This window comes from Vipera ursinii (genome assembly GCF_947247035.1).
Source record: "Vipera ursinii genome assembly, chromosome: 15".
In the NCBI taxonomy this organism is placed as follows: Eukaryota; Metazoa; Chordata; class Lepidosauria; order Squamata; family Viperidae; genus Vipera; species Vipera ursinii.
The window spans coordinates 2638687-2664551 of record NC_139528.1 but is presented as its reverse complement, the minus strand read 5'-3'; the positions used below and the strand labels follow the sequence as shown (position 1 = coordinate 2664551).

Genomic DNA, 25865 nt, shown 5'->3' with positions numbered 1-25865 from the left:
CCGTAACTTTGAACAGTTGCTAAACGAACACGTGTATGTCAAGAGCTACCTGGATATATGGGAAGAGAATAAAGGACTTTTTAAAAAAAAAATCCTGCTCCCCTGAAGTCACAGTGCGTTGATTTCCCCGTTTTCGTCTCCCCCACCCCTTAGAAGCTAAATTTCTAGCTTACAAGTAGTCATCCTTCCAAGCCGTTACGACATCTTAACGGCCCCAACTTTGCAGAGGACCAGCCGCTTGCAACTCCTTGCAAAAGTGCTGCCGCTGGCAGCGTCGTTTGTATTCTCTCCACTTTTTAAAAATTCTCCCAAGAAATACACGCGTGGTTCTTTTAGACCGCGCACCCTCACCCCTAAGTGTAAAAAATACAGGGCAGAAAAATTCAACCGGGAGACGAAAATAAAGCATGTTAATTCAACGTTCCTCCTACAAAATTGGAGAAAGAAATAATAAAGAAACACCTCATTTTCTTGACGTTGTGTTTCACATAAGGTGGTTGAAAGGAGGATAACAGAGGATAAGGAACGCGAATGTTCCTATTTTGATGTGTGTGTTTTTAAAACAGAGCTAGAAAGCATTGCAGGGAGAGACATATTCCCTCCTGATGTGCTAGCTTTCTGCTTGCAGGGAGAGTTTACCAGCCCTCTCACAGTTCAGCCTTCAAAGGTGAAGCTGTACTTTATTTTATCCTAAAACTTAAAAGCCCCTGATTGAGCTGTGGATTTGGGGTTGAACTGGACCGCTGGGGGATTCTGGGAGTCCACACAGCTGCTAAGGTTGAAAGACTGAACTAAACCACAGGTAGTCAACCTTAAGTCCACAATTTGGGTCGTAAGTTGGGGACAGTTTTAAAGTATGCTACCTGGGGGAATTCTGGGAGTTGAAGTCCACCCCTCTTAAAGCAGGCTGGCTGAGGGATTCTGGGAGTTGAAGTCCGCCCATCTTCCAAGTACCCAAAGTTGAGAGGCAAGGCTTTAAAAAGGTGTTATTTTCACCCCTTACCACCAGAGGGAGCCAAAGACACATCTCCGAGGTCACACGATCTGAATTAAGGCTCCTTTCGTTGCAAAGAGGAAAAAGCAAATGAAAAGCAACATCCACCAGCGGGCCACAGCTGACTCCTAGCAACAGAGTGCAGTATGCAACATCCTAGCTTGTTCCTCCCCATCCATCTTTCGGCAGGCCTTTGGGCCAGAAGCCATCCAGATACACACTTGCTGGGTAAATTGGCTCACCAACATCATCTGAACAATATTTTTTATTTCCCTCTCCAATGTACAGGTCATCTTCTAGAAAGCAGAAAGAGGGCTGATTCCAGATGGGATGAATTGACAGATCATTTGGGAAGAGCGTGCAGTGGCAAACAAACAAAAAAAAAATTAAAAAAAAAATTAGGCTCCTTAGAAACTTCTCTTCCAGTTAACCCTAGCAATTTGACCACTTCCTGGCCACTGTTGCTAAGGGAGTCACTGCAGCTGTTACAAGTCAGTCGTAACGTCGTTAAATGAATCTGGCTCCCCCCCCATTGACTTTGCTTGTCAGAAGGTGGCAAAAGGGGGTCACCTGACCCCGGGACACTGCGGCCGTCGTAAATACGAGTTACTTGCCAAGTGTCTGAATTTTGATCCCTTGACCCCCCCCGGGGCGGGATGCCACAGCGGTCGTACCGTACATGTGAAAAACGGACATAAGTCACTTTTGCAGTGCCGTCGTAACTTTGAGCAGTCGCTAAATTTAACTGTTGAAAGTCTGTATTTGTGTTTCATTTAAAGAAATAAAAATAAAAATAAATCAAAAGACTGGATGAGAAGTATCCATTGGAAGCCAATCAATTTGAAAGGCTTCAGAAGCAGCAGAGGCTAAACCAAGCCAACCAAAAAAGATTAAACTATATATATATATATGTATATTATATCTATATTTCTGTATATGTATATATCCATTTCTCTATATGTACACAGATATGTGCAATATACTCATTACAGCAAACGCTCTTTCTTCCGGGGCTGTGCAGCAGACACGAGGGGGGGGGGGCGACAAATAAAATAGATACAAAATCAGGAATTCCAGGCCGGGGGGGGGATTGGAAACTGGCCCATACATACACACCCTCCAGGTCCTGGGGTACCCCATCATCCCCGGCCAGCTTCTGAGAGGGGAGGATGGGCCAGTTCAAGGTCGCCAGGTTTGAGAAAGCGGAGCGAAGAGTTTCAAGAGTGTAAATCTTCACGTCGGTTGTTGCCAATAACCTTTGGTGATGCTTTGGCTGTACCGGGAAACTTCCTGGGTGAGGCTTAAGCTGCTTTTGTAATTTGCTTTTAGTGTTGTCGTCGTTGTTGTTGTTTTAAACAGTTTGGACCAGCTTCTTGGGACCTGGACCTCCCCTTTCAGATGATCAGGGAAGTGTAGCCCACGTGGACGAGGCCTTGCCGGCTTCCGGAGAGACACATTAGCCAGTTTTCATCCACCGTCTCCGTCACCTGCAAGATCTCCCCTTTGCAAAAAGCCAGGTGTCCAGCAGCCTCACCTGCGTGGTCACAGAGTGCCCGGACAGCTCTGGAGGGAGGGAGATCGAGGAAGCCAAAGTAAGTTGGTTTGTCTCCTGAGACACCCCCCCCCACTGTCCTTGTTTTTTAAAACCGAACTCGAGGTGGTGGACAGGCTTAATGTTCCTTCTGCCTCCTGTTTTCCCACAACAACAACCCTGTGAGGTGTGTTGGAAGGAGGGCCTGGACCCAAAGTCACTCAGCAGCTCTCGTGACTAAAGTGGAACTAGAACTCACCGTCTCCTGGTGATTGGCCCAAAGTCACCTAGCCGGCTTTCGTGCCCAAGGCAGAACTAGAACTCACCCTCTCCTGGTGATTGGCCCGAACTCACCCAGACAATTTTTATACCTAAGGCAGGACTAGAACTCACCCTCTCCTGGTTGATTGACCCAAACTCACCCAGACGACTTGCATGCCTAAGGCAGGACTAGAACTCACCGTCTCCGGGGGATTGGTCCCAAGTCGCCCAGCTTTCATTCCTAAGGCAGGACTAGAACTTTACTATTTCACAGCGATTGGCCCAAAGGCACCCAGCTGGCTCTCATGCCTAAGGCAGAACTGGAACTCACCCTCTCCTGGCGATTCGGCCCAAATCACCCAGCTGGCTTTCCCACTTAAGGCAGAACTAGACTCAGAACCTGTGGCCCGGTGCGTTAACCACCAGACCAAATTAGCTCTAGCTGCAGGCAAGACTTTGGAGTTGGAAGAAGACAAACAGGATGCGGCCGTCAGCCTGAGGTTTGTCCAAGGCAACCTCTGAATCCTGGCTGAAACTCGAAGACGTAACGGTGTCCTTTGAAAGGGGGGGGGGGCGTGCTGAGCTGGCTGGCATTTCTTTCCTAACCAGCTAAGCTCTGTCCCAACAGATGCGTCCCAACAAGGAGCCAACTTACCTGCAGGCCTGAACTGGGTCTGGGGGATTCTGTCCCCCCTCTGCCTCTTGCCAGATCTTCTGGGTCGGCCCCCCCCCTTCTTCGCGAAGGCCAGCGTGTTAATGGCAGGACACAGCCATCGGGAGGGGCGCCTGCTGGAGACACGGGCGGGGAAGGGCAAAGGGGTCGCGATTAATTGCTAATTCTTTCCCAACGTGCCCCACGGATCTACAGGTCCAATGGGGATCGAAGTCTCCTTAGGGGTGGGGTGGGTGGGTGGGGAAAATAGAAACAACCCAGTAACTAACAGGTATTCGTTCTCATTTTTAAATTTTTAAATCTTCACAACAAAGAACCTTAATTCGGGTCTTTCCCACTGGGATAGCCAAAGCTTCTAGTCCTTAGCGAGGCCACATCCAGACCAGGCGGCCCAAACCCTTCTCGTTTCCATTTTTCAAAGCTAAACTCCCTTTCGCCAACCCCACGCCTAACACATTTTGGGGGTGGGTGTCGTTCCTCAGAGCTTATCTGGGGGGGGGCAAATGTAGGGCCGCCCCCGACACCTACCCTGGACCGAGGTAGATTCGGATCCGTCTCGTTCAGAGCCCCGGGAGAATTCGCTCCAAACAGCCATCCCAGCCGTCTTTCGTTCCCGTTTCCGGCCTCCGATTTCTCCTCGGTTCCTTCCAGATAGACTTCTCCTGCCTCAGGGGTATCCATTCCTGGCTGGGAGGGGCTCCCCGCCGCCAGGACGTCTTCCTTGCAGGCCGATGACTCTTTTTCCATCCGGGAGTCATTTTTTCCAAGTTTGGGGCCCCCTTCGGCACTGGCACCGCTCTCTCCGGCTGCCGTCCGGCTCTCCTTAATGGCCACCCACAGCTTTCTCCACTGCGGCTTCCAGCTGCTCGGCGGCTGGGCTGGGCTCTCTTCCTGCCCCGGCTGGGCCCAGACCGGGCTCCCGTTCCCGCGGAGGGTGCATGCCAGCCGCTCCTTCCAGCCCAGAAGTCTCTGGGGCAGAAGCCATTCCTGAAAGGGGCTGGAGGGAGCCAAGAAAGCATCTCCCAACGTGGGCTCCGATAAATCCAGTGGGGTCAGCCTGGGGCTCTCCCACCGACCGGCCCTGAGTTCGGGAGACGGGGTGCTTGGCTGGGGCATCGGCCGGATGCCGACAGGCAGGTGGCGATGCTCAAAGAGCAGGTCCAGTTGGAAGGTGAGGACCGAGAGGGGTTGCAGCAGGAGAAGTAGCTCTTCGGCCCAACGGGGGCAGATCCTCTGGCTGAGGAGGAGGAAGGCGGTGGGCAAATAGAGGGAGGAGACCAGCTCTGTTTTGGGGGGGGGGGTGGAAATGGCAAAAAAGAGAGCAGCTTAAATGGGATAATGAGAAGGTTTGGTGCAGGCAGAACGAAAAGCAGAGAAAAGAGCAACGAATAGCAGAGTTAACAGCTGGATGGGACCTTGGAGGTCTTCTAGTCCAGCCCGCTGCTCAAGCAGGGGACCCTATTCCACATGGCTGTCCAGTCTCTTCTTGAAAACCTCCAGTGATGGAGAAGGGAGGGAGGGAGGGAGGGAAGAAGGAAGGAAGGAAGGAGAGAGAGAAGGAGAAAGAGAGAAAGAAAGAAAGAGAGAAAGAAAGAGAAAGAAAGAATAAAACAGAGCTGGATGGGACCTTGGAGGTCATCTAGTCCAGCCCCCTGTTCAACCAGGAGATCCTATCCCATTCCAGACAAATGGCGGTCCAGTCTCTTCTTGAAAACCTCCAGTGATGGAGAAGGGAGGGAGGGAGGGGAGGGAAGAAGGAAGGAAGGAGAAAGAGAAAGAGAGAGAAAGAGAGAGAGAAAGAAAGAGAAAGAAAGAAAGAGAAAGAAAGAAAGAAAAAGAAAGAAAGAAAAAAGAAAGAAAGAAGAAGAAAGAAAGAAAGAAGAAAGAAAGAAAGAAAGAAAGAAAGAAAGAAAGAAAGAAAGAAAGAAAGAAAGAAAATAAAACAGAGCTGGATGGGACCTTGGAGGTCATCTAGTCCAGCCCCCTGTTCAATCAGGAGATCCTATCCCATTCCAGACAAATGGCGGTCCAGTCTCTTCTTGAAAACCTCCAGTGATGGAGAAGGGAGGGAGGGAGGGGAGGGAAGAAGGAAGGAAGGAGAGAGAGAAAGAGAAAGAGAGAGAGAGAGAGAAAGAAAGAAAAAAAGAAAGAGAAAGAAAGAAGAAAGAAAGGAAAGAAAGAAAGAAAGAAAGAAAGAAAGAAAGAAAGAAAGAAAGAAAGAAAAAAAGAATAAAACAGCTGGATGGGACCTCGGAGGTCATCTAGTCTAGTCCCCTGTTCAATCAGGAGATCCTATCCCATTCCAGACAAATGGCGGTCCAGTCTCTTCTTGAAAACCTGCTCTAAAACCAGAGTTTGCGACTTAGCCAGACTTAGAAGATTGTGAATGGAGAATTCAGCTACGCACCCTCTTTTTAGAAAAAGGCACACACGTGCGCACACACACACACACACACACACACCCAATCTGACCTACCTGAGTTTCTTTGCAGCTGTGTGAACCATTCCTCCACTTGCTTCAAGCTAAGGAAGAGACGGAGAAGGGAAGCGTTTAAACAGCCGACGGCAGAATTTCCGCGGCTAAACGAGGCCGTTGCGAAGGGACAATTTTGTTAAGCGGACGAAGCACCGAAGCGAAACCAGCTTCCTCCCCCCCTTGACTTGACTTGGCTTGTCGGAATCCAGCCGGGAAGATCGCTACAGGGGATCCCGGGATCCCGTCATAAAATATAAACCAATTGCCAAGAGCCCCAGTTTGGATCACGTGAGCCCGGTCTGTGTGTGTGTGTGTGTGTGTGTGCTGCAACGGTCGTAAGTGTGAACGACGGACCCAAGCGGCTGTTTTTCAGCGCCGTTGTAATTTTGGACGGTCACTAAACAAGGTGCTGGAGCACCTGTCTCTCGTTTCCTATTTTTACTCTGTTTTTGCACTCGTTTGTTCTTTCCTTTTTCTCATCCTCTCTTTTCCAACCCCTCCTCCCCCTTTTTTTCTTTCTTTTTTCTTTTTAACGGCACGAGAGGGACGGGCCGCTTTCGTCCCAAATCGGCAGCCGGTGGCGGCTTTCCACCCAACTTTTCGACCCGTCCTCTCTGCTCCCTTCTCCCGTCTCGCCCTCCCCCCCGACTCACTTCAGAAGGCCGAGGATGAAAGCGTGGAAACACTGGTGGTGACTGCGGAGCGGGGCCAGCCGTGAGACACGCCAGTACAAGGCGGTGAAGGTTCTGGTGTGGGGACCTGGGGAGGAAAACCGGATTCAGAAGCCGTCGCAACGCCCTCCATCGGCTTCCGGGACGTCTCAGCCGGAAAGGCGGCCGTGGATGGGAACGAGGCTCTTGTGTCAACCCCGACAATTGTGTGTCTGTGGGGGGGTTTCCACAACCCCGTGGGAAATTTTTCCCCTCCCTCTCTCTCTCCTTCCCTCTCTCCCTCCCTCTCCCTCCCTCTCTTCTTCCCTCTCTCTCTCTCCCTCCCTTCCTCCCTCTCTCCCTCCATCTCCATCTCACTCACTCCCTCTCCTTCTCTCTCTCCCTCCCTGTCTCTCTCTTCCTTCCTCTCCCTCCCTCTCTCCTTACCTCTCTCCGTCTCCCTCCCTCCTTCTCTCCCTCCGTCTCCTTCCCCCTCCCTCCCTCCCTCTCTCTGTCTCCCTCTCTCTTCCTCCCTCTCTATCTCCCTCCGTCTCCCTCCCTCCCTCTCTCCTTCCCTCTGTCTCTCTCCCTCCCTCCCTCTCTCCCTCCCTCCCCCTCCCTCCCTCCCTCTCCTTCCCTCCCTCCCTCTCCCTCTCCTTCTGTCTCCCTCCCTCCCTCTCTGTCTCCCTCCCTTTCCATCTCCCTCCCTCCCTCTCTCCTTCCCTCCCTCCCTCTCCCTCCCTCTCTCTTTCCCTCCCTCCCTGTCTCCCTCCCTCTCCGTCTCCCTCCATCTCTCTGCATTCCTCTCTCCTTCCCTCCCTCCCTCTGTCTCCCTCTCTCTTTCCCTCCCTCCCTCCCTCCCTCTCCCTCCCTCTCTCTTTCCCTCCCTCCCTGTCTCCCTCCCTCTCCGTCTCCCTCCATCTCTCTGCATTCCTCTCTCCTTCCCTCCCTCCCTCTGTCTCCCTCCCTTTCCATCTCCCTCCCTCCCTCTCTCCTTCCCTCCCTCCCTCTCCCTCCCTCTCTCTTTCCCTCCCTCCCTGTCTCCCTCCCTCTCCGTCTCCCTCCATCTCCCTCCCTCTCTCCCCCTCTCTCTCTCCCTCCCTCTCTCTCTCTCTCTCTCACACACACACACACACACACACAAACAGGGACCACAATCCACACACCACAGTCCCTTCTGCTCTGTTCCCTGCCCCTCTTAGCCTCCCGTCCCCAACCACCACCTACCCGGCCTGGCCGAAGCTTCGATGACGCTCCAGGGAGAGCTGGGCCGGTATCCCGTGATGACGTCCTTCTGAAAAGGCTTCAGACCGTCGCCCACCAGGGCGTGCAAGGCGGGGCAGAGCGTGTCGAGGATCAGATGCCCCACTTCGGGGGTGAGCTGGCTGTCGCCCAGCTGAGCCTGCGGCGGGAGGGAAAGGACGGTGCCAGCCACTGGCAGCCGGGGAAGAGCCCATAGCTCCCCCTTCCCCTCGGCTAATTGCTGATTAGCATCTCCTAATTAACACGCACATCCTGCCCGCCCACCGTTTTTAATCCGAGGAGGCAAAGGAAAGCCCAAACTCTAACCGCGGCTTCCAGCCAAGCAGCCGAAGCGCGAAAGGCTGTTGTGTGATACACACAATCCAGGGGTTTCGAAAAAAGGCGTTTTGTGTCCCACTTAAGATTTCGCCCTCTGTTCTGCTGGGCCTACAGGTAGTCCTCCATTTACAGCCATTCGTTTAGTGACCATTCAATAGTTACAATGGCACTGGAAAAAGAGGGCCGTTTTTCACACTTCACGACCGTCGCAGAGTCTTCACGGTCACAGGATTGAAATTCGGACGCTGGGCAACGGACTCCGATTTATAACGGTCACCCCGTCCCGGGCTCACGGGATCCCCTTTTGCCACCTTCAGTGGGGCAAGCCGGATTCGCTTAACGACGGTGATTCACGCTTAACAACGCTGGTCAAGGAAGGCTGTACAATGGGGTGAAACTGACCAACTCACCGTCTCGCTTAGCGGCAGAAATTCTGGGCTCCGCTGTGCCTCGTGAGCCGAGGACCGCCTGGAACTGCGGCATTGAATGAAAGGCCACCCAAGAGGGCATTGATTCAGCTTGGCCTACTCCGCAGGGTGGTTGTACAGATAAAGAGGGGGAGGGCCGACGCGCCGAACTGACCTTTTGAACGAGGTTCCGGGCGGTGCTGAAGTGAGCCACGATTTTGTCCACGGAAGCACTGACGGCCACCAGCAGTGCTGGAAAGAAACAGATGGGTGAGGAGGGTGTTGGGGGGGGAGAGACCCAATTCTGGGGGAGTCATGAACCCCGACTTTTGGATGCATTCTGTACGTGGACCCATCTGAGGTCCTTTGGCTACGAAGATTTGCTCAAAGAGGCAGCCTTTTCTCCATTTAAAGACTACATGAACAAGACTTTTAATAATGTAGAATTTTTTTCTGTCTTTCTTTCTCTTTCTTTTTTCCTCTATCTATCCCTCTATCCATCCTTCTTTCCCTCTATCTCTGTGTCTGTCCATTAATCTTCCTTCCATCCCTATCTTTCTGTCTGTCTGTCTGTCTATCTATCTATCTATCTATCTATCTATCTATCTATCTATCTATCTATCTATCTATCTATCCATCCATCCATCCATCCATCTCTCTCTCCATCCATCCATCCCTCCCTCCATCCATCCATCCATCTATCTATCTATCTATCTATCTATCTATCTATCTATCTATCTATCTATCTATCTATCTATCTATCTCCATGATACTTTCCTTCCTTCTCTGTCTCTCTGTCTCTTTGCCTATCTATCTATCTATCTTATCTATCTATCTATCTATCTATCTATCTATCTATCTATCTATCTATCTATCTATCTATCTATCATCTCCTCGCTCTATTATTATCTGTCTCTATCTCTATCCTCTGTGTAATCTGTCTGCCTGTCTATCTATCCCTCCCTCTCTCTACCATTATCTATCATCTTTGTATATTCCATCCATCATCTGTCTATCTATCTATCTATCCATCCATCCATCCCTCTATCATCGTCTTTGTAATCTCATCTATCTGTCTATCTATCTATCTATCTATCTATCTATCTATCTATCTATCTATCTATCTATCTATCTATCTATCTATCTCTCCATGATACTTTCCTTCCTTCCTTGTCTACCTACCTACCTACCTACCTATCCTCTCACCTTTTTTCTGCTGTCGAAGCTGTGTAGAGACTGTCTCTCCTGACCTCGCTGGGCATCCTCGGAGTGAGACCCCAGCAAAGGACTGAGAATGTCGAACTGGAAAAAAGAAAAAAATGGAGAACATAAGAATTAACCTGGTTTAATAGGCTGACTTGCTCCTCTGCGGGCACGATTTGCGAATTATTTAATTATTTAACCTTCTTTTCCCCTCCCACCCCCACTCCCCCTTGCTTTTTCTTCATCCCAGGACGAGCTTCTTTTCCTTCTCTTCCTGGGGTCTGTTTAAAACTTGGTCAGATCCGTAGAAAAAGAGTGCCAGGTTAGATCTCAGGCGGGTCTGCTTATCTGGGTTAATTCCAGGGGACCAGTCTTTCCCCCCCCCCCAAAAAAAAAAAACCCAGTCCCTTTGCAATGCGAGGTCAAGCTGATGTTTTCAATCAAGAGTTTTCACGACTTTGGCAACTTGAGGACGCGTGGACGTCAACTCCCAGAGTTCCCCAGCCAGCAGGGGAATTCTGGGAGCTGAAGTCCACGCCTCTTCATGGTGCCAAGATTGGGGGGAAACTCTGGTTTAAACATGCCACTTCCGGAAGAGCTTCCCAAGGCTTGTTGAGTCCACCTTGGCGGGTTCCCCCCCCCCCGACGTCAATTTATTAAATCAGAGAAGGCTGATTTTTACTTTCCAGCTTTCCTCGCTCAGACCAACACCACCCACCAGCCCCGTTTTTGGCTTAGCTCCCTCTGTTTTTAGAGTCCTTCCCCCCCCCCCCGCAAAAAGACAGGACCCCCTTTGGAGAGGGCCGATTGCAAAGAGTAATGGAGGAAGGGGGGAGAGGCTTACGTGGGCCAGGGGCTCCCGACTCCGTGGCTGTCATAGTGTCCCAAGAGTCTCTGCCCCGGGGACCCTGTCCAGCCTGTTTTCCAAGGGGGGATCCAAGGCACAACTCGGGCACCTGGTGGGTGGGGAAAGCTAAGATGGGGAAGGATTTGCTGGAGGGGAAGAAAGGGGAGAAGAGCACGGCCAGATCAGGACTGTTGAGGAAGGGGAGCAGGCTTCGAGCCGGGGGGGAATACGCCCCGATGGGCGAGAGACGGATTGGGAGATCCGGAGACACCGCCTCGAAAATCGGTCCCTGCTGGGTCGCCAAGAGGCAAACGTCTTCGCAGGAGAGGGTCTTCAGCCTTGGACAAAAGGCCCCCGCTGAAGGGTCAGAGGGCAACTTGGCCGCTTTCTCCAAACGTGGAAGGGGAGAAGAGGGTCCAGCAGCCTTCCCCCTGGCCGGGGGCAAAGGCACCAGGAGACCCCGAGGCCGAGGGAGGGCCTGGTGAGCTGCAGGCGGCGGGAACGCAGGACGAGAAAGGCCGAAGAAGCCGGGTCAGAGTCGCGAAAGAGCGCAACACCCAGATGGATGGAGGATTTGGGGGCAGGGGGTGGGGGTGGGGGGGAAAGAGGTATTGAGGAGCCGGTGGAGAACATGTGGATGACGCAGAAAGAAAGAAGTGGGGTGGGAGAACAGCAGCAGGAAAGGGGTACGAAAGCCGGGGTGCAGATGGCAGAGACAGGAGGGAGGGAAGGAAGAGAGAATACGAAAAGGAAAAAAAACAAATGTTAATTCTGGACACCACAATAAAACAGACATATCAGGGGATGGAGGCACAGCCCGCCCACCCACCCACCCACCAAGCCAATACTTCCACCACCACCCTCTATTTGAAAGCCTGGAATTTGGACTACAATCGCCCTCATTCCCGGCTGGGTGACAGCTTCCTTATTCCTCTCTGCAGCCAAAGCCTACAAGGCAGAAATTGAGAGATTGGAGGGGGGGGGTGTTCCGTGCATGTTATAGAGGTCAAAAAAGCCCCCTCTGATGCAAAAAGGGGGGGGGGCTGGACTCTTGTTTGGAGAGCAAAGCCACATTTAAACCCCGATTGTCAGCTTCAGCTGCTCTCCTCCTGCTGTCAAAGGAAGCTAAATTTGCATTACCTTTTTTTTTTTTTTGGAGTTGGGGGGGAGCGTTCTCTGTTTCCTGAACAAGTAAAGGCAGCTAATTCAGATTCCTGAATTCGGAGTTCTGTGGTCCTTTCTGCCAACAACACCCCCCCCACACACACACACACACGTTCCCTTTAAATAAAGGCAGGAGGGGAGCCTGCAAACATCCAGTTTGTTCCCAGGAAAAGGTAAACGTGGAAGTGCAGCAGAACGAAAGAGAAAGTGATTCTCGGAGAAGCAATAAAATTTAATTTACTCCCAGGGAGGAGCATTCACAGGAAGCACAAAAAAAAGCAAAAGAACTCGAGGAAAACAAAATTCCACAGCAAAATTTCCTGGGTTTTTTTAAATTATTATTATTACGATTTACAATTATTGTCTTACCCTTTATAGCTGGTCGCACAATTAACCAGTTGTTGAGACTGGGATTTGGTATTTTTTAGCCATCTGTCTAGGGCTAGGCCTTCCAAGCGTTATGATTATTAACTTATTAGTGATTACCTTATTATCGATGGAAACTAACCATAGAGAGAAACAACCTAGTCCTAGAACTAAGGAGAAATTTCCTGACTGTTGGAACAATTAGCCAGCGGAACAGCTGGCCTCCAGAAGTAGTGAACGTTCCAACACTGGAAGGTTTTAAGAAGAGACTGGACAGCCATTTGTCTGAAACGGGATAGGGTTTCCTGCCTGAGCAGGGGGTTGGACTAGATGACCTCCAAGGTCCCTTCCAACTTTAGTATTCTTATTGTTATTATTATTCAGCCAGCTTGTAAGTCTATTATTATTGTTGTTGTTATTGTTTGTTGTCCTACACAAAATAAGGTGAGAGTAGATAGGACAAGAGCATAGGGACTAGAAACTTTATTTGCCCATCGCCAGGTTAGGGCATACGTTAAATGGCTCTCCTACAGACGCGGGAAAGCAAAATTTTGCTTCTCTTCCTATAAGTCTCTTTGGAGGCGATGGGATGGGTGTTCAAACCTCCTTCTATCAGCTCATAACCCTGCGAGGTAGGCTCAGCTTCCAATCTCAGGCAGATTTTGCATTCAGGATCTTTAATATTTTGACACACACCCTCTCCAAAAAAAAAGGCCCACTTTTCTAGCTCATCACCCTAACCCCAAATACAATCACAAGAGAAAGGAAAGGATTTTACACGAGGAACATCGGCAGGGAATGAAATGGAGAAAGAAATGAAGGGAAAGCGTGTGTTGTTGTTGTTTTAAACACCCCCCCCAAAAATTTTTTTTCCTCATTTCCATTTGGCTCAGTGCTATGGATGATGGGATTTAATCCAGAGTTAGCGTCAACCTTTCGCTCTGGACTGAAGGAACCAACGGCAGGATTATATAAATTGGTCGGAAAAAAGAATCCGACTTTAAATTTTGTTTTGAATAAGCAGAACGGGAAAGGAAATCCAGCCCAACCCCGCTGTTTTTTTTTTTTTTTTGAAGAGTTCCTAAAGAAGCTCCTGATTATTCCTGAATTCCAGATTAAAAAACCCTCCTTTTCCGCTGGCAAAAAAAATTCCGCCAGAAAACTTCCCACGGAAGTTTGAAAAGGAGCCAAAATTTAAAAGGAGCCTCGCAAAATTTAACCCATCCCGGGTTTTTCCAAAATTCACCTACTGGATTGACGGAGTGGGAAAAAGCTTTTTTTCCAGATTCCTTTTTTTTTTCTTTCCCCCACACAGTCTTAAACCAGAAGAAAGGCAGTCCTCGACTTACGACGACAACAACTGGGACAGGAACTTCTGTCGCTAAGCGACGCGATCGGTAAGTGAGTCGTCGCGTGACCGTGTCCCAACTTGATTACCTGTTTTCCCACGCCCACTTTCTCCGGCCTCCCTCCCCTGCTCTGCCCCTTCCCAATGCGTCATTAAGTGAATCTGGACTTCCCCATCGACTTTGCTGGCTGGGAAGGTCGCAAGTGAGGATCCGGTGACCTCGGGATGCGGCTTCCGTCGTAAATACATCCCGGCTTCCAAGCGCCTAGATTTGGATTGCTTGGCTGCAGGGATGGTACAACGGTCCAAAGTGTGAAGCGTGGTCCTCCGTCACTTTCCTTCAGCACTGTTATGCCTTCAAAGTCGAAACGGTCAATAAATGAACGGTCATAAGGACAACCAGTCCCTCGGCTTTAGCGCGCAGGCAAACTTCCAACTCCCTCCCCCGCCCCTCAGTAGGAAGAAGGTGAGGGAGCAAATCGTTTTTCTGCCCTTGGTTGCCTGTACAGACAAGTCCTCAACTTACAAAAGTTCATGTAGTGACCGGAGTTACAACGGCATTGAGACAAATGACTTAGGACCGTCTTTTCACCGTTACGACCACTGCAGCCTCCCCGTGGTCGGCGTGACCGAAATTCAGGCGCTTGGCAACCGACTCGTATTTACGACGGTCGCAGTAGACACACACACACACACACACACACACACACACACACACACACGGGGTCACGGGATCCCCCTATTGCGACCTTCTGACAATCGAAGTCATCACGGCTGCGTTGCTAATTTCACCAACGGGCACGGTTCACTTAACGGCTGCGGCGAGGAAAGGTCGTAAAAGGGCCCGAGCTCACTTAACGACCGTCTCGCTTAGCGACTGACAATTTGGGCTCCCTTGCGGGGGCAAGCCCAGGACGAGCTGCGTGCAGCGGCTTTTCCTGCTCTCAGAATCCTCGCCTGCCTTCCGTTTTTTCCTCGCCCGAATCCTGTCCGTCAGCCAGGACAGGAGAAGGGGCAGCGCCTTACCCGTGGGGACCCTCCTGTCCCCCGTCTCTGCCTCCCTGGCCTGGGGTTCAGTCTCCAAGGGTCTCCCGAGAGGTTTCGGCTTGACCGCCGCGTCTTCTCCCTCTTCACAGCCTCCTTCCACAATCGGCTGGAGAGCCAGCCGAGACCTTTTCATCCGGGTTGGGATTTCCTTGGCGCCCCACAGATGCCCATTGGCCGCGGCCTCCGAGTCGCTCCCCTCTTGCCCGGAGTGACCGTCGGGGACCCCTTGACCGGGACCCGCCCGCTGGGAGCCCGGGTTGCCCACCTTGGTGGCCAGTTGGCTGTTCTGCTTCCGATAGCGGAGGTCCTTAAACGTGATGACCTCACGTTGGAGGCTAGGAGGAGAAGGCTCCCCCAGGGAAACGGGGGGCTTGGGGGTCTCCTGCCCGGTCGCCCAGGAGAGTTGGTGAGACGGGGGCATCTCCGTCTCCGGAGAGAAGACAATCAGCCAATCGCTTTGGTCCTTCTTGGTCTGGAGAAGGGGAGGCGCCAGGGCGGCCTTCTTCCTCTTCTGCGCCAACTCGTGAAAGGACGTGATGGTCTTCTTCGGTCTTTCTCCTTGGGGTTCACCGTGCTGGAGCAACGGGGGCTCAAGCGGTGCAGGAGGGGCCACCTCAGGAGATGGCTTCTCCCCTTGGCTTCTTCTCAAGCCCTGAAGACCCCTCTTGGTCCGAGGAGGAACCGGAGGAGGCACGCAACCCAAACGAGACCCCACCGCTGTGGCCCCGTTCGAGTTGAGGTCCACCTGCCCAGAGGAGATGATGTTGGGCTTGGCCTCCTGGGCTGGGAGAGCGTTGCAGTTGGAATCCAGCCCCGGCCCACGTGGGGGGACCACCGGCACCGCAGGAGGGGCCCTGCAAGGGCGGACAGGGGGTGGAACGAGAGGAGGAACTTTGATGGACCCAACATGGGATGAGCCAACGTGGCTTCCCGGGCAAGGAGGAGAGTGGTCAGATGGAGAATCCAGTGAGCTGCTGCTGTACAAGCTGTCTGGACTGTCCCAGATATGGGCCTCGGGATGCTCCCTGTGGGGGACGTTAAGGTTTGGACCCATCTCTTGGGGGTGGACCAGAACATTCTGCGTGTCCTCCAAGGGGACAATATTGGGTTGGCTTTCTGGACTTCGGGCCTGTTCAGCGGGGAAGGGCTTGCAGTACACCGAGATGGGAGACTCGTCCAGGCTGAGGTCTGAGCAGCTGCTGATGGACGAAGAAGTTGGGTCTGAAGGAGATGCTTCCTCCTCCTCCTCCTCCTCCTCCTCTTCTTCCTCTTCCTCAACCTCTTCTTCTTCTTCATGGTTCACAGTTGGGCAGTTGGTCAAGGAAGATGCAGTCTGGAGACCCTGCTTGACCTCAAATGAGACTGGGTGAGCCTCACAACACCGGCAAGTCAAAGAAGGGTTGTTGGAGTTGGCGTCCAGCAGGTTTGGCACCAGGTGACCGCCATGTTCCTGGCAGGCGTGGCAGCCCGCTTCTTCCCGCGAGGGCGCCAAGGTGTTGGCCTCTTCCTGGAGTTCTGGGCGCTTGGAGAGCTGTAGCCCCAAGGAGACGTGCTGCAAGTGAACGTGGTTTAAGTTGCAAACCAGGCTTTGTTTGGGAGACTGCATGGCTCCGGAGCGCACGGAGAGAAAGGGATAAGGAGCCGGGAGGGAGCTCGTCCGTCCGTCGGTCACTTCCGCAGGGCTTTCTCTGAAAAGGAAGATCAGAGTGTCGGGCGATCAAGGAGACAAGAGAACGGTAGGAAAAACAGGATGGGGAGAATGAAGGAGGAGAAAAGATATCATCGTATGTTCCACGTTTTCCATTCCTTCTTTCCTTGCTTCCTACTGCCATCTATTCCTTCCTTTCCTTCTTCCTTCCTCCCATCATCTATCGCTTCCTTCCTTCCATCTCCATCTGTTTATCGCTTCCATCCTTCCTTCCTTCATTCATTTACTTGCTCCTTCTTTCCTTTTCCATCTCCATTTGTTTATCTTCTGTCTATTCCTTCCTTTCTTTTTTCCGTCCATTAACATTTATCTGATCCTTCCTTCCTTTTCTCCATCTCCTCCTCTCCTCCTCTCTCCTTCTTTCCTTCCTTCCATCTCCTCCTCCTCCTATCCTTCCCCCCTCCCTCCCTTCGTTCCCAAGAGCTCATTACACTCGTATAGCCCCCCCCCTCCCACCCACCCCAAAATCCATTTGCGGCTTAAATATTGGCAGATACAATCTGTGTGTTGGACACAGCCGGTGCGTTAAGCTGTTCCTCTTCTATTATTCATCAGCCTGATAATATATATATAGAGAGAGATATAAGATTTGTCCCATGTTTGGGGCCTAAGCAAGTGTATTCTATGTTAAATGCTTGTTAACTATTTAGATTACCTTGCTAGGCCCCAAACATGGGACAAATCTTTATTTCCTGTTTCAGCCTAACCGAAGGTCATCGACAGGCAGTAGTCACAACAGTGACAGCTCATATTTGTGTAAATTTTTTTTTACATATATGTATATGTAAATTTTTAGATAAAATGAGCTGTCACTGTCAAATATGAGGTAGACTGCTCTTGGCTGGGCAGGCTCTGCTTCTCGATGGTCTGCCCAATGCTAATGATGAGTGGGATTTACAATTGTGCTAAGACAGCCTATTTTGTCTGTTTCAGCAGCACAGATGGGAGACAGCCTGTTGTTTGCCGTGTCTTCACAAATTCAAGAAGAGAAATTGGGGTTCTCATGACAACAGCAAACCCCTCCCCTCTTCAGCCCCTCCAGCTCCCCTCCCTCCTTTTACAGAAATCATTCTGTCTGTCTGTCTATCTACCCTCTATCTCTATATCATCTATTTATATCTATCCATCTATCTTTCTTTTTATTTATCTCTATATCTATCTATCTATCTGTCTGTCTATCTATCATCTATCTATCTATCTCTATCTCTCTCTACCATCTATCTCTATATATCATCTATTTATATCTATCTATCTATCTATCTATCTATCTATCTATCTATCTATCTATCTATCTATCTATCTACCATGGCTCTCTTCTCTCTCCATCTCTCATCTATCTATCTATCTATATCATCTCATCTATCTATTATCCATCTATTCCATCCATCCATCCATCCATCCATCCATCCATGTCTGTCTGTCTGTCTGTCTGTCTGTCTATCTATCTATCTATCTATCTATCTATCTATCTATCTATCTATCTATCTATCATCTATCTCTATCTATCTATCTATCTCTATCTATCTATCTCTATCTATCTATCTATCTCTATCTATCTATCTATCTATCTATCATCTATCTCTATCTATCTATCTATCTATCTATCTATCTATCATCTATCTCTATCTATCTATCTATCTATCATCTATCTATCTATCTATCTATCTATCTATCTCAAAAGCAAAAATCAAGATGGGGAAAACTTTCTCTGCAATTATTCACAAAGCACTTTGAACACTAAAAAGATAATAATTTTGTGATCCATTCTGTCTCCGGTCCCTTATTTGGCCAAATCTGATTGGAGCTGCTTTGCAAATCTGCTTCCTTTGCAAACAGAGCAAAACACTGGTGTTATTTTCCTTCTGTTTAGATGTTTCTGCCATGTAGGTATTCCACGGAGCTGAATTCTGTTGGGGTTTTTTTTTGTTTTTAATTTGGTGGTTTGGTTTTGCTAAAAGCTGCCTTGGAGGTCCTAATGAATTCACCTTAACTGGCTAGAAAAACCGTCTTTTAAGATCCTTTCCAGGGCCTTCTCCAAAAAATAACACATATCAAATCCAGAAGTCAAACTACCGTACCAGCAATGGCTGGAAATTGTGGTCGGCAAGACAGAGAAGGAGATCAAATAACATTTCAACCCTAAACAGACCATAATATCAGAACTAAGTCTGAATCACTAAGACGGTTGTAGGAATCCGGCTTTGTTTGAATCCAGAATATGGGCTCAAGAGTAAATGCTGCTTCAGCTAAAGATGTGATGCTAACACAGCCACAGACAAACTCCCCCCCCTTTTTTTACAAATTTTAATTCCATCCCCCTAGAAAGGCCCTCTGCACGAGGCCAGGAGACCCTCACCCTTTGCATTTAATGCTAGGGGCATCCCATCAGGCACTAAAAAAAATTAATAGGCAGTTCTTATCCCAGTTTTGATATCTGGGGTTCAGCTCTGCTTTTAGCCTGGTGTGTGTGTGTGTGTGTGTGTGTGACCGTATCAGGGAAAGAAAAATAGCAGAAGATAGACTTGAACCCAGCTCCGGGCCTGAGACCACTAGGTTGCACAGCTCAAAAGCCAGGAAGATCTCCCCCCCCCCACACACACACATAAACACAAATCCAGAAATGAAACAACAGCCAGATGCGGGCCGGCTCAAACAATTCTAACCAGGTTTCTGATTTTCTTTTCTTTTTTTTGGGGGGGGGGGGGTGAACCCAAGTCAGCTTTTCTGCAGGCAGCCACTGCAGAGAGATGACATTGCAGGCAGCCTTCCAACTGGTAAAGAAGAGGAGTGTCCCCCCCCCCCAAAAAATAAAAAAAAATAAAACCAGGAGCAGAGATGGCAGAAAGGTCTGGGACCCCCCTGTAGCTATTTCCCCAATTTTGGGGGTTACCCTTTAGAAAAGACCGGGGGGGGAGCAAGAGGAGGGAGACAGGGGAAAGGCCTTTGGGGTGTGTCCAGAGTTCGAATGGCGGCCAGCTTCGCCTCCTCAACCCTCCCCCCTTCCTCCTCCTCCCCCTCCCCGTCACAAACAAACAGACTCGGATGGAGAAGCGGGAGAGGAGAGAAGCAACGCAGAGGTGCCCACATCTGGAGCAGGGATGCGGATTAAAAAAAAGAAGAAGAAGAAGAAGAAGAAGGAAGCAGATGGGGCACACCTGAAGGATGCTCAGAGACGGTCCAGCCGCATCAAGGAAGCCGGGAAGACAAGCCAGGATCTGCCCTGGTTTATTCCCTGGAAACTGTCACTCATCCATCCATCCATCCATCCATCCATCCATCCATCAGCAGCATTTCCAAACACAAAGCTGCCCTATTTGGGAGGGGGGGCAAGTGGGTGGGAGTTGCTGCTGATGCTGGATGTCAGCCTCAAGGACACTCACCTGCCTGGGGCGCTGTCTGCCCGTCTGCCCTTCCCCCGGTCTCTGCTGCAGGGTTTGGTCTGCCCAGCCGTGCCCAGCCTCTCCGGGCTAATCTCACCCCAGCCAAGCAGGAGGAGGAGCCAAACCCAGCTGGCGTTGCCATTTCTCTCTTCTCTCTCTTTCCCCCCCCCCCCGCCACACCTTTAACTCTTGCCATTCTAGGCTAAATGGGCATCTCTGTGTTTGCAGAGATGCAAAGGGATCCCCCGGAGGTCATCCATCTGAACCTCCCGTCGGAATGAGCTGGGGCCTGGCTTCGTCTTGAAAACTGGGCTGGTTCCGATTATGAGCAGTTCAGAATCTTTTTTTGGGAGGGGGGGGATTTAATTTGGCGATAGAGAGCGAGAGACACAGAGAGATACAGAGATACAGAGAGAGAGAAAATGAGAGAGACAGAGACAGGGAAGGAGAAAAAGAAAGAAAGAAAGAAAGAAAGAAAGAAAGAAAGAAAGAAGAAAGAAAGAAAGAAAGAAAGAAAGAAAGAAAGAAAGAAAGAAAGAAAGAAAGAAAGAAGAAAGAAAGAAAGAAAGAAGAAAAGAAAGAAAGAAAGAGAAAAAGAAAGAAAAGAAAGAAAGAAGAGACGAAGAGTGAGAAAGAGAGAAAATGAGAGACAGAGAGAGATGGAGAGAGGGATGGAGAAAAAGAGAGAGAGAGAGAGAGGGATGAAGAGAGGGATGGAGAGAGAGAGAGAGACTAGTTCTGGCCCAAACAGAGCCAAAATCTAGGAGCCTTGAGGTCCCATTTGGGGTGGTCAAGCCTCTGCCCCAGGTCAGAAAGTTTATGGTGAGCCATCTTGATTGAACAAACTCGAGTTTAAAACAAGCCACGGTTTGGCTTGGATTCAAGCATGCAGCTTGGTGCTTTTTTTTTCCTTCCATCCAGAGTTTCTGCTAAATCCATTGAAGGCTGGACCTGCCTTTATTTTAAATTGTTTTTACCGCCCCGCGCAAACGCACACACACACACACACACACACCACGTGCAATTTATCCACGCTGCTGTCCTCCTATGAGTAATAACTCCAGGTGTCTCGCAAAGACCCACACATCTTTTAAAAATAAAATATACCCCACAGCCGTGAACAATTTCATTTGCAGCAGATACTTGGGCTAAGAAATGCCAAAGAGGTAGACCAACAACAAATTCAGAAGCCTGCCTAGCAAGGAGTCCAGCTCCCGTTAATTTGAAAGGCGACATTGTTTCTAGCCCTCATGATAGCGCAGCGGTGCTTGTTTTTTTTTTAATGTTCAACATGTCTGCATAATTATAAACCCATAAGGAGGGGAAAACACGGTACCTCAGCCCGTTCATGCAATTCTTTGCTTCAGTTTGCTGTGATTATTGTTGTAATTTTAACGCTTCGCGCTTTAGTGTGGCTAACCTTTGAATCGTCTGCACTGTTTTTTTTATGATGCATCTAGTCCTCAGTTTATGACCCTGTTGCCAAGTGAGAAGTTTTGTTCAGCGAGCTTTGTCCCATTTTACAACTTTCACATTTGTTAAGTGAATCCCTTCCTTCCCTCCCTTCCATATCCTTCCTTCCTTCCCTTACCCTCCCTCCCACGGATGGGAAGAGATTGGAGAACCCTTTGTCTGAAATTGTATAGGGTTTCCTGCCTGAGAAGGGGGTTGGACTAGAAGACCTCTCAGGTCCCTTCTCTTAGTTATTATTATTATTTAAGGTTTAATCTTCAATTCGATTCACCATCTGGGACCGGTAAAAACTTAGCAGTTCAAATCTTAGCCAAGGACCTAAGAGCTGTTAAGGTGAACATCTGAGTGTATAAAAGAATTCCGAATAAGGTGGGTTGTTTTTTTTGGCAAAGTCAGTATTATGATTATGCCGATGATTAAATTCACTTAACAACTGCAGTGATTCACTTAACAACCGTGGCAAAAAAAAAAGGTCATAAAATCAGGCGCGACTCATTTAAGAACTGCCTTGCTCCGCCATGGAGACTCCAGCCCCAGTTGTATCTACCTGAATCTCCATCTCTGAACAGGAAGGGAGGTGAAAAGAAGAAAAAAGCCGCAATCACCACTTGATCGCCCTTTGCGACACACCAAAATCCGGTTTGAAATAATTTATTGGTACAAAGTCTTCCAAGCAGCCCTTAAAAGCCTCACACCATCACCTGAATAATGGGTAGTGAGTCTCATCCGGCATCGAAAACTGGCATCATTAACATCCTATCGGCACTTCGTCCTGTTTCCTGAAAGTCCCAGGACTACAATTCCAATCACCCCCAACTGCTGACCCTGGTGGCAATGATCCACAGCCCCAATTGAGGTTAGGGAAGGATGAAAAAAAATGGGGGGGGGGGAAAGAAGCTTGCATCCCTTAGAAATACGGCTGGGTTTTCCTCCGCCGAAGAAAAATGAAATCTACCAAGTCTGCCTAAGTAGCACACCTATCGAAAAATAAAATAAAATCCCATTGAGAGGGATTTTTAACACAAGGAAAATATTCCTGCTGCCGTTCCTGAACTAACCCACAACCGGTCTAAGAAATTTTGTTTTTTTAGCTCAAGTCCCAGCTTGCAAAAAAAAAATAAAAAAAAATATCCAGATTTCTTTGGAGAAATTATTTCTGTCTCTTGTAGATTTTGTTGGCCAAATCAAGGAAGATCTGGCCGGGCAAACGGACAGCGTGCTGGGCAATTAAAGCCATGATGTCTTGGTAGCTGTTTTCTTCGTAGTTTTTATAAACGGCTTTTAGATCCTGATCCTCATAAAGAGCCTTCACACGATTAATTTTCTCCGTTTCCTTTTGGCCGTAATTCTCCTACAGAATTTTTTAAAAAAAATTGCACAGGTTAAGAGCTCATCTAACAATAACAACAACAAGAAAGTTGGAAGGGGCCGCGGAGGTCTTCTAGTCCAACCCCCTGCTCAAGTAGAATAACAGAATAATAACAGAGTGGGAAGGGACCGTGGAGGTCTTCTAGTCCAGCCCCCTGCTCAAGTAGAATAACAGAATAATAACAGAGTGGGAAGGGACCGTGGAGGTCTTCTAGTCCAGCCCCCTGCTCAAGTAGAATAACAGAATAATAACAGAGTGGGAAGGGACCGTGGAGGTCTTCTAGTCCAGCCCCCTGCTCAAGTAGAATAACAGAATAATAACAGAGTGGGAAGGGACCGTGGAGGTCTTCTAGTCCAGCCCCCTGCTCAAGTAGAATAACAGAATAATAACAGAGTGGGAAGGGACCGTGGAGGTCTTCTAGTCCAACCCCCTGCTCAAGTAGAATAACAGAATAATAACAGAGTGGGAAGGGACCGTGGAGGTCTTCTAGTCCAGCCCCCTGCTCAAGTAGAATAACAGAATAATAACAGAGTGGGAAGGGACCGTGGAGGTCTTCTAGTCCAACCCTGTTACTAACTTAACGCGGCGATTCCCTTAACAATTGTGGCAAGAGCGGTCGTAAAACGGGCTAAACTCACTTAACAAGATTCTCGCTTAGCCATGGAAATTGCGAGCTGAATTGTGATCGTTAAGTCAAGGACTATCTGAGCCATGCAAATTTCCAGAGGTAACTATGGTCATTTGGGGTCAGTTTCAATGGCAGTTGGAAAACTCACTTTGTTCTTTAGCCAAGTTACCTCCAAAATCTTTCTCTGCTCCGGAGTTGCACGTTTGAGGCTTTGAACCACCAACCAGCTGCATTTATTATCCTGAATATCTGTTCCTATCTTGCCGGTCACTTTGGGGTCCCCAAAATTGTCGAGGAAATCGTCCTGCATGGAGAAATATAATTTTTTTTCCATCTATGGAGTTTCTCGAGCACCAGCTTGGTTGTCAGCCCGCAGGGGACTTAAAAGATTTTATGTGCCAAAGTTTTTGCAGACCTGTCTCGTTCCCTTTTGCATGGATATCAGAATGTGTATCTTATGATAGGTTTTGTGTGGCTGCTGACAATCAGCCCAAACCAGTTGAAAAAAGGTCCTGTTTTTCTTGCTTTATCCCCAGTTTGGCCAAAATTGCTGTAATCCCAGTCATCCGGGCAGACTGGTCAGTTAAAACTGAATTTTGCAAACATTTTTCTCTACAAAAGGCAAATCAAGTCTTCAACTCTCCTTTGCTACATGGGTGGGGATTTCAGCTAGTAGGTGCAGTGCTGGCTTTTTCCAATAGAGGGCCATCTAAGATCACTGGATTAATTTAGAAACCTAGCAGGTTTCTAGTCCTGATGGGGGCTCCTTTTGCAGAGACGGGGGGGGGGGGGGAGAGAGACATGGAGACTTCTCTGAACCTGGATGTCCCGTGTTCAAATCCCAAGCAATCTTAATTTTTAAAAATTATTACCAAACGTAATTTGCCGTCCGTTTCTTGACAAAAAGTTGCAAAAACGGTACCTGGATTTGAAAAAATTCCCCCATCTGGAAAAGGATGGCCTTGGCATGTGCGTGCTCTTCCTCGTTGTCGATGCCAGCCTAAGCGAGGAAGAGGAGGAGAAAGAAAAATTAAAGACAGACTACACGGATAAACTTTACAACAGGCAATGAATAAGATACAACTCCTAGTTATATTCGCCTGTTCCTCGCCCTGAGCTGGGATTGCAGCTGTATTCATTTATCTTTTTTTTTTTTTAAAAAAGAAAAGATTACAGGAAGTCCTCAACTTATGGCCACAAGGGAGTCTAACATTTCTGTTGTTAAGTGAGACATTTCTTAAGTGAGTTTGGCCCTGTTTTATGACCAATCTTGCCACAGTTCTTCAGTGAATCGCTGCAGCTGATAAGTTAGTAATCCGCTCCCTAAGTGATTCTGGCTTCCCCCATTGACGTTGCTTGTCGGGATCACGTGACCCCAGGACACTGCGACCGTCATAAATATGAGTCAGCTGCCGAGCCTCTGAATTCTTATCACATGACCACGGGGAGGCTGCAAAGGCCGTGTGGAAAACAATGGTCATAAGTCACATTTTTCAGTGCCGCTGTAACTCCAAAACATCACTGAACAGACTGTTTTACAACTGCAATTCATGACTTGTTTTTGCAGTAATTGCTAAGCAAAACATTGCAGTTGTGGAGCTACTAATCAATGCTTTTTACTACGGGCTGGCGTTTCTCAGGAACACCACTGGAAAAATGCAACGCGGCTGAACGTTTTTTCTGCCTGCTAATAAATAAATAAATAAAAAGCCTTAAACTCACCGTATACATCGCTGCCGCCACCGGTAAATAAAAGGAATAATATGCCGTTTTGTGCTTCACAATTGCTTTGTACCTGCCAAGAGAAGCAGAAAGCGTCAGCGGTTTTTGAGGAACCATTCCTTGCAACTGTTGAGCAGAATGACAAGAGTTGGAAGGGACCTTGGAGGTCATCTAGTCCAACCCGCCGCTCAAGCAGGAAACCTTCTACCGTTTGAGACAAATGGTTGTCTAATCTCTTCTTGAAAACCTCCAGTGATGGGGAGGGAGGGAGGGAGGGAGGGAGGGAAGGAAGGAAGGAAGGAAGGAAGGAAGGAAGGAAGGAAGGAAGGGAAAACAGAATAACAGAGTTGGAAGGGGCCTTGGAGATCATCTAGTCCAACCCTTGGCTCAGGTAGGAAACCCTATCCCATCTCGGACAAGTGGCTGTCCGGTCTCTTCTTAAAAAACCTCCAGTGATGGAGCGCCCACAACTTCTGGTGGCAGGCTGTTCCACTGGTTAATTGTCCTCACTGTCAGGAAGTTTCTCCTTAATTCCAGGTTGCTTCTCTCCTTGATTAGTTTTAAGAAGCCTCCTTGATGCATCCCCAAGGCTTGTGGTACCCCCAAATTGATGCAAAGAGCGAAGGGTCTTTGGGGGTGGGGTGTCCCACTGCCCCAAATTCCAGCCAGCCAAGCCTTCTTTTCTCATCTTGAAACAGCCTGGATTTTTTTTATTTTTTTTTTCAGGTAAGGCTCGACTTACGACAACCGACCCCCCCCCCCAAATTTCTGTTGTTAAATGGACTTTTTGTAAGTCGAGGACCACCTGTGTATTACTGGCCAGGCCTTCTCACCTTTCTTCAGTGAAAAAATCCAGATTGATCGGAAACAGGTCCAAGGCCTGGCCCAGCTCGGTCTGATAGGACGTCTGGGAAAGAACAAGGCGGAGAAAAGAAGGAGGGAAACAAAAGAAAAGATGAAAAGAAAAAGGAAAAAAAAACAATAAGACGAAAAAAGGAAGAAAAAAGCCAGCAACGACCTCTTTCCGTCGCTTTTTT

At 49.0% G+C, this 25865-nt stretch overlaps 2 protein-coding genes across 3 annotated transcripts in view; both read right to left on the bottom strand.

Annotated features, from left to right (window-relative positions):
- Nucleotides 1-771: 771 nt before the first annotated feature.
- On the bottom strand, nucleotides 772-16281 carry RUSC1 (RUN and SH3 domain containing 1). The gene is made up of 9 exons (XM_083373950.1): nucleotides 14356-16281; nucleotides 10621-11153; nucleotides 9780-9875; nucleotides 8749-8825; nucleotides 7813-7987; nucleotides 6589-6694; nucleotides 5936-5982; nucleotides 3798-4742; nucleotides 772-2603 (listed from the first exon to the last, which is right to left on the bottom strand). The coding sequence occupies exons 1-9, from the start codon at nucleotides 16152-16154 to the stop codon at nucleotides 2389-2391; spliced, it is 3993 nt and encodes a 1330-aa protein (XP_083230076.1). The 5' UTR covers nucleotides 16155-16281; the 3' UTR covers nucleotides 772-2388.
- A 5208-nt stretch (nucleotides 16282-21489) lies between these two features.
- FDPS (farnesyl diphosphate synthase) overlaps nucleotides 21490-25865 on the bottom strand; it is an 8651-nt gene continuing 4275 nt past the window's right edge. Inside the window, exons 7-11 of one of the 2 annotated variants that reach the window (XM_083374117.1) lie at nucleotides 25662-25735; nucleotides 24829-24901; nucleotides 24029-24106; nucleotides 23276-23410; nucleotides 21490-22460 (exon numbers count right to left, since the gene is read on the bottom strand). In XM_083374117.1, the coding sequence (XP_083230243.1) occupies nucleotides 22260-22460; nucleotides 23276-23410; nucleotides 24029-24106; nucleotides 24829-24901; nucleotides 25662-25735 (561 nt within the window). In that variant the 3' untranslated portion in view covers nucleotides 21490-22259. The remainder of the gene's footprint in view (nucleotides 22461-23275; nucleotides 23411-24028; nucleotides 24107-24828; nucleotides 24902-25661; nucleotides 25736-25865) is intronic. The other variant, XM_083374118.1, reaches the window with a different exon arrangement.

What these genes read in the sequence shown, in the direction of transcription:
- RUSC1 (XM_083373950.1), bottom strand. Translation starts at nt 16,154, where the DNA reads ATGCAGTCTCCCAAACAAAGCCTGGTTTGCAACTTAAACCACGTTCAC. An exon ending in CGAAGCTTCGGCCAGGCCGG is followed by an intron (nt 6,695 to 7,812) that starts GTAGGTGGTGGT and finishes TTTCCTCCCCAG; the next exon opens with GTCCCCACACCAGAACCTTC. An exon ending in TTCATCCTCGGCCTTCTGAA is followed by an intron (nt 5,983 to 6,588) that starts GTGAGTCGGGGG and finishes TCTCTTCCTTAG; the next exon opens with CTTGAAGCAAGTGGAGGAAT.